The sequence below is a fragment of the Penaeus monodon genome, chromosome 10 (genome assembly GCF_015228065.2).
Source record: "Penaeus monodon isolate SGIC_2016 chromosome 10, NSTDA_Pmon_1, whole genome shotgun sequence".
Classification (NCBI taxonomy): Eukaryota; Metazoa; Arthropoda; class Malacostraca; order Decapoda; family Penaeidae; genus Penaeus; species Penaeus monodon.
Genome location: NC_051395.1, coordinates 29,796,104 through 29,806,103, shown reverse-complemented (window position 1 = coordinate 29,806,103; position 10,000 = coordinate 29,796,104). Strand labels below are relative to the sequence as shown.

The window sequence follows — 10,000 nt, the reverse complement described above, 5'->3', positions numbered from 1 at the left end:
TAAGATACCATTTGGCCACTGATTTTCAGGATTTGGCATTTCAGGAATGTGTTCGTACTTGAGCAGTTTATAGCCACCCAAAACAAGAAAATAGAATAAAAAAACAAAAGTGTATATACATATTTATTGATTTATGTATATATAGTTTACGAGTGATATGGCAGAAAACTTCATTTGGGTCTTTGGTACTTCACTCGGCATTCCCCGTGGCAAATATTTTCCGTTTTTGGAATATTCTGCACTAAGGGAGGAATAACTGAAACTTGTTCTCTTATATTTGATGATGATGATGCCTCTTGCACTTATTAATCTGATAATAATGACTATGAATCACAAATTCCTTCTCGAGATGATGACGATAGTAAGAGAAGTAGTGATAGTGAGAGTAATACTTTAAAGAAGGATGATACTCCACGAAAACAGTTTTTGTTTGGGCAGGACAAAGGTTTGTAAATCATTCAGGGTATTTCTGTTACGAAGGGTAATTTTCTTTATTTATATATTTACTTGATTTCTTAATCTTTCAGGGAATTTCTGAATATAAAGATCGTTATTGTTTTGTTCTGAGCATAGACTCAATCTAAATTTCGTTTTTCATTCTCATTCTGGCCAGCGTCGGTCACCAGACCCAAGTGCGACCCGGCAGTGGCTGCTGTGTGTGGCGTTAACAGCAACTATAATGTTAACAATGATAATGATATTGTAAATGGCGATGGTGATAAAAAAACAACGAAAATAACAATGATAATGATAATAACAGTGATAATGGTAATAATGATACTGATAACTATATCAAAGATAATAATAATGCCAATGATACTGATATATTTATCATTGTTATTATCTCTATTATCATTCTTATCAGTATCAGTATTATTTCATATTAGTATCATTATTATTTCATATCATTAGTTTAACTAACAGCAATACTGCTGTTGATGGTGATAATGATAGAATAATAGTAATAATAATGTAATAATCATTATCCAGTTCTTCATGATCATAATATTGATGGTCACTATCATTATCATGAATTTTACTGCTGCTGCTGTTGTTAGTATATTTTTTTATTACATTTAAAAAATTATTATCATGATCATGATTTGAGGGCGTGCGTGTCCAAAGGTGTTCTCAGACCAATAAAAAAAATACGTTTATTAAATGTTTTGTTAATTTAAATTTTGATCTGTAGCATAAGCATCTATATGCTCACATTAATGCACCCTACCTCATTATTGTAGTCCATCAACGTGAACATATCAATGCTCATGTTATAAATTAAAGTTTAAATTAGCAAAACATTTGATGAACGTATATAAAGGTAACTGGTCTGAAAACTCTTGGTCACGTATACCTTTATTTATGCTGTAATTGCTACAACAACTACAACAACAACAACAACAACAACAACTACTACTACTACTACTACTACTACTACTACTACTACCACCACCGCCACTACAACAACAACAACAACAACTACTACTACTACTACTACTACTACTACTGTCACAACTTTTATTATTACTACTAGTAGTGGTAGGTGTTTTGTATTGTTTTTGTCGTTATTTTCCTATCTTTTAAAAAGGGGGGGGGGGGGTGCTCTGGCTCCAGTTTCCCGCCTTTAGTTGCCATTACATAATTTTCTAATATTTTTCAGTCTTAAAAGAAACGAAATATTGGGGTGGTATAACATTAGACACTGTATATTCCATAATATAGTGACCAATAAAATTCGAATAGATATGAAAATAATAAAATTATGAGCTGAATATGCAATATGCGCTTGCGCCATATGTGAGGAGAAAAAAAGCCATTTATTTACTCAGCAATATGTAAAATGAAGCCGGGTACAAATCATTTATAAATGAACTACAGAGGACAAATACTAATTATGTACAGAACAAAGAAAATTGTCGAGTAACAAATGCTTACAGAGAGAGTTTGTACAATTCGCAATTTGCATTTTGACATCATAGCAATCTTGTTGATTGAAAACACCTGCATGTCCTTTGATTGCTTCGAACGTCGTTCTTTACTTTATAAACCTTTATAATAACTCTGATTTTCTTTAAAACTTTTACACTAACAGGAGATTGAAATTATTATGTAGGCTAACTGTATAGTTTTAGGTTGAGGAATCTGCGTAATCAGATATATAGTAGTAAAAATATCAAGAACTGTAAATTTACGACGATCTTCAGAGTTCCACTGACTAATAATGAGAAGACTTATTTCAAATGGATCTAGGCTCCAGCTATCAAGTGAACAGACTATAGTAAATAGAAAAAACACATAATAAGCCACATAATCCAATATAATATGCAAACTTCATCTTTTCATTGAAATCTAGTAATACTTTGCTTTCAATAATAATAGTAATAATAATAACAAACAAAGGAACACATGATGGGTTTTATCTGCGCGTCGTGGGCACAATGTTGAAAAACCCAAAAGTACCATTTGCCGTAAACTCGCCGATGAACTTATTCAAGAAAGTCATCCAAAGGTCCAAGGTAATGTAGACCTTGGACGAGAGTGAAGCTGCCCCGGATTCTGACCGCTATTCAAGCCACTTCGAAGGATCTCTTTACAGATCGATTTACAATAATCATTCAATGTCAAATTAAAATGACCGCAGGTTTAATAAAAAAAAAAGGGCCGTTCCACTGTAATGAACCGCAATTGCAGTTTGGTTTATGGTAAAAACACTCATTACAAAACGTTATTTTTTTCAATTTCAAGAAACTTGATGATGAACTGAGAAATGGCAGGAAAAAATCATGGTCACGGACCCTTCTCCCCTGCCAACCCTATCCTCTCGATGGTCTTTCATATCTCTATATACGCTTTTTTCAACTTAAAAAAGGCATAGTAAAATTAGTGCATTTTCGTTCAATCCTAAGAAGTTACCCCTAAAATAAAAAGAACTCCATTTTCTGCGACAATAGGTCACCTCCGTTTTCTATGACGATGCGGCTCAGTTGTGAAACGTAAACAAACTTTGTTTTGGTCAAAAACGTGCCTATCTTTCGGCTAAATATATCTTCAGGGAGAACTTCAGGTTTGTTATCATGCTTAGTTAAGTGATATTAGTATGTTATTATGATGTCACTGGTTAGTCCTCGCAGGACGAACGAGAACAACATTCTGTAGCTTTATTTGTGTATTATTTTAAGAAGATGACATGCGCTGTAAGGTCATGGCATGGCCCCTCTCTTCAGAGGGACTTCAAAAAATATCTCTGTATCTTCAGATCCTACACCTTTGGTATTCTTTATGATGCTTACTGTGCATTAATGACAGTAGCGATGATACAAGACCAGATAAAGGGGGAAGGCATAAGGGAGCTAGGAAAATTTCGAAGTTAATTTATGTAGTATTAGTACATTTTGTTGATGTTATGGGATTTAACCTCTAAGATCATCCTGGAAATGTCTGAGTGAAGTCCTTACGTGAGGGATACTGACTGTTGCAATAAAGACTTACTGAGGTAGAGGCTCGGTGATTTTTTAGCCATCCAACCTTGCAATTATTATTCCTTTTTTCAATTATGGACATTATATCACGTGAATCTTATAGTTTTCCATAGGAAATAATATATATGAGCTTTGGTGACTTTTTTTTGAAGTGTCTGCACCCATCTGATAACAAGTCCCTAGATCCTCATCTGGTCGCTGTATTTCCCTATTGGTTTGCTGCATCCCGGACTCCTGCCCAGTCACCATGGACTTGCTCTCCGCCTGGCATTAGTCACAACCTTTTTTCTTAATTTCTCATGTTATTCTTTGTCTGTGTGGATTATTTTATCCCCCATTCTCTATATTCTCATTACATTTTCCAATGCATGTATACCAGAGTATAATTTTCTGGTTATCAACTTGGGAAGCAAATACCATAGATTTTTGGTCATTCTGGCCATTACAGGTAAAATTTACCTTGTACTTGGCTGTGGGAAACTATACCAGAGGCTCTGCAAGGTAAACATTTTTTGACACTCACTGGGTCCAGAGTTGTGCAAATTATGTGAGTTATAAGCTATTCTCTCTGCTCATTTATTGATTCTGCTAACTATTACTGCTATATTTGTTTAGAAGACATCAATATGAGTCATTGATACCAAATTCAACAATTTTCAGCCTTTTTGTAGAAATTTACCCAAGAAAAGAAGAAAAGATCTCTATTGCTCATTAAAAAAAATGTTGGTAATTTGTACCACAAAGTTTACATTGTCATTATGAATAATATTTGTATGTCCACTTGCAGTCGTTTTATTAACAACCAACTAGAGTTATGGTATTGGTATAAATATTGGGTAATTCCAAACAGGCTGTGCCACTCTCATGATGGTCACCAGTTGGTGCCAAGCTGGCTCTCTTGGAACTCTGACATAGCCTTTCTGTAAGGAGTGGAGGTTCTGGGAAATTGCATTTGAGTATTTGCATGCTGTGAACATAATTCATCAATTATTAGTTTTTCTATATTTGCCTCTAGATATATTTCATAATTTTCTCAGCCATTAAGGCTACTTTCATAGTTATAGTTGTTTTCCATGGACTCAAGTTGTTTTAGGACAGTAGGCTTCATAAGCAGTTCATTGATACCAAATTTGTTGTTATGGTTATATGCAGTTTTTTTTAGAGGTATTGATTATTTATATATATTAGTTTATCTGGTATAGATAATAATAAAATTGAAGTAAAGGCCAGTAAAATAAAGCATGAAAATTATATAAATGAAAGAATATAGTCAATAATTTTTATATAAATGATACAATATAATAAAAAAAGAAAAAAAAAAACAGAAAAAGACCCAATACTCTTACAGATAGAAGGAACATGTTGGGCAAGGAGGAAGACCAGGATTCACCGATGTTGGTAGGAGAAAGCGATGATGAGGAAGCACCAGATCTTGTTGAAGTGGGGAATGCTGTAAGGGTGCCAGTGACCATCCTCACAGGGTACCTTGGGGCTGGCAAAACCACCCTCCTCAACTACATCCTCACACAAGAACACAATAAGAAGATTGCAGTCATCCTCAATGAATTTGGAGAAGGTACTGTAGATGATAGGAAATAAAACTTGGGAAGTGTCAAGTTTGCTTTGTGTGTTTTTGTTATTTGTAGTTTAAAAATGGGCTACATTTTACTTAAAAAAGAAAGAAAGCAAGAAATTGATGGTGGTGTTGGATATATCTGCTGTGTTTCATACTTTAGAAAAATAGATATTTTTTTTGTGTTTGTATTGTGGATTGAATTTGTTATATGAAATTTTTCCTAATGATTATAAATGAGAAATATTCATAGATATTCTAATCATAAAATTCTCCCCTTTTTCTAGGCAGTTCTATGGAGAAGAGTTTAAACATCAGCCAAGACGGAGACCTGTTTGAGGAGTGGCTCGAACTGCGCAATGGATGTCTTTGCTGCTCAGTCAAGTAAGTATATTGCATGCTATGGGGAAGCTGATTTTATTATCAGTGTCGTTATTAATATTATTATTTTTACATTTATTCTTATAATTTTCCCCATTTACTGGCAGATCCTATGCCAAATTATTTCCCTTGGGGAGTGTATCAGAATCTATGACCAAATGTTCTATTGGGCTCGTTTATACTTCGGCTTCAAATGTTTTTCTCAGTATCTTTGCTGTTCCTTTTATTATGTTGTTTTTTGCAACAACTCAATTCTTATAGTGATTCCCAATTTTTCCAACTGCTTTTCCAGGTATTTGTCAGGTCTATTGACCTTTGAGTATCCCTTACATCTGAACAAATTTTCTTTGAGAGCTTGATTGTTCTCTAGTCTGTTCTGGTCTTTTTTATATATCCTGTTGTCTTCTGGAGGAGCAGGTATATTTCATTTTCCAGAGTATGTTATTATTATTGTTATTGTTATTGTTATTGTTATTATTATTGTTGTTATTATTATTATTATTATTATTAATAATAATAATAATAATAATAATAATAATATTATTATTATTATTATTATTATTATTATTATTATTATTATTATTATTATTATTATTATTATTATTGTTATTGTTATTGTTATTGTTATTGTTATTGTTATTGTTATTGTTATTGTTATTGTTATTATTATTATTATTATTATTATTATTACTATTACTATTAATGCTAACATCATCATCATCATCATCATAATAATAATCATCATCATCATCATCATCATCATCATCATCATCATCATCATCATCATCATCATCATCATCATCATCATCATCATCATCATCATCATCATCATCATCATCATCATCATCATCATCATCATCATCATCATCATCATCATCATCATCATCATCATCATCATCATCATCATCATTCGTCTTTGTCTTCTTCATCTTCTATGGCTCTTAGTATTGGAAATGTAAAGAGTAAAAGGGAATTTAAAAGATTAGTTATATTTAGGAATTTGTTTTCTCTATGTTGGGATTTTGGATTGTCTTTTTTCACATATTTTTTATTGATTATTTGATAGCTTAGGCCTACTTGTAGAAAATCTGTATCACTATTATTGATTTTGTACTTTTGTACTCTTTAGAAGTATAAGATTTTGGTGTAGTAAATATAATGTTTTAACACCTAATTATTATGGAAAAGGTTTATAGTTGGAGGCATTTTGTTTTTATTTCCTTTAATTGATCTCATCTTGAAATTAGTGTCACTCTTTATTTCCGAATAATGGATAAATAAAAACCGAGATTCAAAGGCAGTTATATCAGATAGAAAAGGCTGTTTCTTCATATTCTGTGTAAATATTTAACATCATTATATATGTTGCACTATATATTCAGTAATATTGTAAGTTATAGTTTTACATTAAATTCTTTTGTTCTGGAGTACGTCTGATCATTTTTACTTTTGTTCAGGAATGATCTCTGAAGTGATTGTTCAGTAAATATTTTTTGTTATTTTAATTTTTCTGGGATGAGTCTTGTTTGTAGTATATATATACCAGAAAAAGTATTTTAATGCATTGATTATTATGGGAAATATCTAGACTATATAACTGATATAACAACATTTATGTTTAGAAATATGTTTACCTTCTTTTTAGAAGATGTTTTTGATGAATAGAAGTGAGTATATTTGAAAGAATTAGCTATATTTTGAGCTTGCGTTGTAGGTAATTGGGTAATAATGCGGATATTTTAACTCCAGTGGTTGCACATAACATGATCGCCTTTTAATATTTGAGAAAAGTATGTGACAGACCAGTACAGAGTCAAATTTTTATTTTATTGATACATCTACATGAATGATTATTTGAATACATTGTTTATTACATAGATATAATGGAGTTAATAGCTTGTAAATTGGTTGGCAGAGACAAAGATAATGAAATGCAGTTTATTATGAATTTACATATTTTTATGCATAGTATCATTTTGTTTACTTAGGCCCTGCCTCTGTATGTGTAAGGCAGTATTAGTGGCAAATAACATAGGTAATATATATTTAGCATAATATTTGGGTAAAATTGTGATTTATATATTTTTTACTCAGATAAATAACATAGGCAGATAATTAGTCAAAAATAATTTCAAATTAAATTTTAGAAGGTTCTTGGGAATATTAATTATGGCTGACTGACCATTTACTGTAACAGTAAAAAAATATTATGCTCTATGCTGCATACATGTAGTAGCTAATATACATTTTTTCCTTTTTTATAATCAAGCGTAAAGTTATCAATGACTGACTATATTTATTAAGTGTGAAAAGGTTCATGCTATACGTTTATTGAAACCTGGCTTATAATATCATTAAGGTACATGCATATATTGAATGAATATACATAATATTAAAGCTCCTCTATACAATCACAACTGATTCTGGAATATTATTGAACTTTTTTTTATTAAGGACTGAATAAGTTTTTACATGTATCAGAGGTTTCAACCTAAAAATCATTGTTGGGTGAATATGACAAATTAGTGATATTAATGAGTTGATAACTTTTGCATATATATATATATATATATATATATATATATATATATATATATATATATATATATATATATATATATATATATATATGTATATATATATATATATATATATATATATATATTTATTATATATATATATATATATATATATATATATATATATATATATATATATATATATATATATATATATATATTTATATATTCTAATTGAATACAAAACAGAAATCAGTGAGATAATGAGGCACATCATTTTGGTTTGTATTTTCAGTTTTAGTATAGTAAGTCAATACAATGACTTTAATTTAATTAAAAAAACAGGGGAAATAAAAAGGAAGTATTTCATGCTGTGTTGGAACTCTGATCTTGCACAGTATAATGAGGATTTTTTATTCTATCAGTGTTTTATCTGCATGTGCATAACCTTGATTTAATCTAATTTTTGCATAAGATTAGTTCAGATGCTAAAATAGAGAAACTGTAGTTGGAATATATACACAGAAGTGGATTAACCATTAGAATGAAGTTTGGAATGGAGAAGAAATGTGAAAAATGGGAAAAACATTGAGGAGATAGCAAGATCCTATGACATAGTTAACAAATAATGGTGGTTTGTTACGCATTTGTGTGTGTGTGTGTGTGTGTGTGTGTGTGTGTGTGTGTGTGTGTGTGTGTGTGTGTGTGTGTGTGTGTGTGTGTGTGTGTGTGTGTGTGTGTGTGTGTGTGTGTGTGTGTGTGTGTGTGTGTGTGTGTGCACGCGCATGCACATGTGTGCTTATATAAGTTAGGCATACAGATACATCTAATATATACAGTATATAATTACTGTATTGTAACTGTTTGTTTAGACATCTCTTTGTTTGTTATAATTTTTTCAAGTTGAAAAACAATGTTAGTGAGTTCCTAACAGCAAACCAGCCTGTTAAGCAGGACTAGTGTGACCTGTATAAGGTATGTAACAAGACTGAGTTATTCTTGCATATTCTTCAAGTCTACCGAGAAGTCCCTGTAGATTCAAGTTGCTTTGCTATTCTTTAGAAGGGAATGTCCAAACTCCATGACACTTCAGTAGTTTCCATGCCATCCTGTTACTGACATGTCATGTCAAGTAGTGACCTGCAGTCTACAAGTAAGGGTGACAGTTACCCCTGCTGTCGCGATATGTGCCATAGGTGCAGATGCATGCCCCCTGGTCCTCGTCCCACTCAGAGAGGTATGGGCACTGGCACACGCCCCTGCGGAACACCTTGCCGTCAGGGCACACTGGGCTGGTGGCATCTCTCCTTCCTGCACACAGAAGATAGGAGGGAAGACAGAGAGAGAGAAAAAAAAATTATTGTAATATTGGGATGGGTTTTGGATAGATATCATCCTCTTTATTTCGTTAGTCCCTACTGTTTATTGTTTCTACTTGATTTTTTTCTATTATTTTATAATTCAGTTGGTTAGAGGATTACTTAATAAAGAAGTCAGTTATTGATGCAGTTCATGGCATGAGCTGTATACTAATAAGAAATTTGTTTTCTAATTTTGTTTATATTAATGTGATTTTATCTTACCAGCCTGGTGTTTTGTGATCGTGGTGATAAATACTGAAAGTATTTTAATTTCCATTCATTACATATGGACCTTCATGTTTTAGAGAAGTTAATAAAGATTTTAATTCATGCATTTTGAAGCGCTTTTTGCTTGTCAAAATTTATTTTGGATTATGACGGTAGAGCGAAGCATCGAGCAAAAAAGGAAATTTCAGATTTGCAGTCTTCTGATTTATAAGGAATTACTTATGATTACACTTCTTCTATATCCAACACATTTGCTTAAAGTCATAATTAGGTTGCACGAAAAAGCAGGGGAACGCGTGACCATCGCCTGAGCGGGCGAGCTCACCCCGGTGGCTGGACTGGCCTGGTTTTCTCGCGACGTCGTACGACGTGCCGATGGCCTGGTAGGGCCTCCAGTGGCGGGTCCTGGCCAGGCTCTGGATCATTTCCCCGGTGAGCTTGGGCGGCAGGGCGTACAGG

The 10,000-nt window shown here is 32.4% G+C and overlaps 2 protein-coding genes across 2 annotated transcripts in view; one reads left to right on the top strand and one right to left on the bottom strand.

Moving 5' to 3' along the window:
- The first annotated feature begins 3,017 nt into the window (after nucleotides 1-3,017).
- Nucleotides 3,018-10,000, top strand: part of LOC119577587 (COBW domain-containing protein 1-like) — a 21,953-nt gene continuing 14,970 nt past the window's right edge. The window contains exons 1-4 of the mRNA XM_037925167.1: nucleotides 3,018-3,064; nucleotides 4,330-4,401; nucleotides 4,828-5,055; nucleotides 5,340-5,436. Of these exons, the coding sequence (XP_037781095.1) occupies nucleotides 4,839-5,055; nucleotides 5,340-5,436 (314 nt within the window). The 5' untranslated portion in view covers nucleotides 3,018-3,064; nucleotides 4,330-4,401; nucleotides 4,828-4,838. The remainder of the gene's footprint in view (nucleotides 3,065-4,329; nucleotides 4,402-4,827; nucleotides 5,056-5,339; nucleotides 5,437-10,000) is intronic.
- LOC119577994 overlaps nucleotides 7,240-10,000 on the bottom strand; it is a 6,590-nt gene continuing 3,829 nt past the window's right edge. Inside the window, exons 2-3 of the mRNA XM_037925695.1 lie at nucleotides 9,867-10,000; nucleotides 7,240-9,263 (exon numbers count right to left, since the gene is read on the bottom strand). The exon at nucleotides 9,867-10,000 is cut by the window's right edge and continues 144 nt beyond it. Coding sequence (XP_037781623.1) covers nucleotides 9,100-9,263; nucleotides 9,867-10,000 — 298 coding nt within the window. The 3' untranslated portion in view covers nucleotides 7,240-9,099. The remainder of the gene's footprint in view (nucleotides 9,264-9,866) is intronic.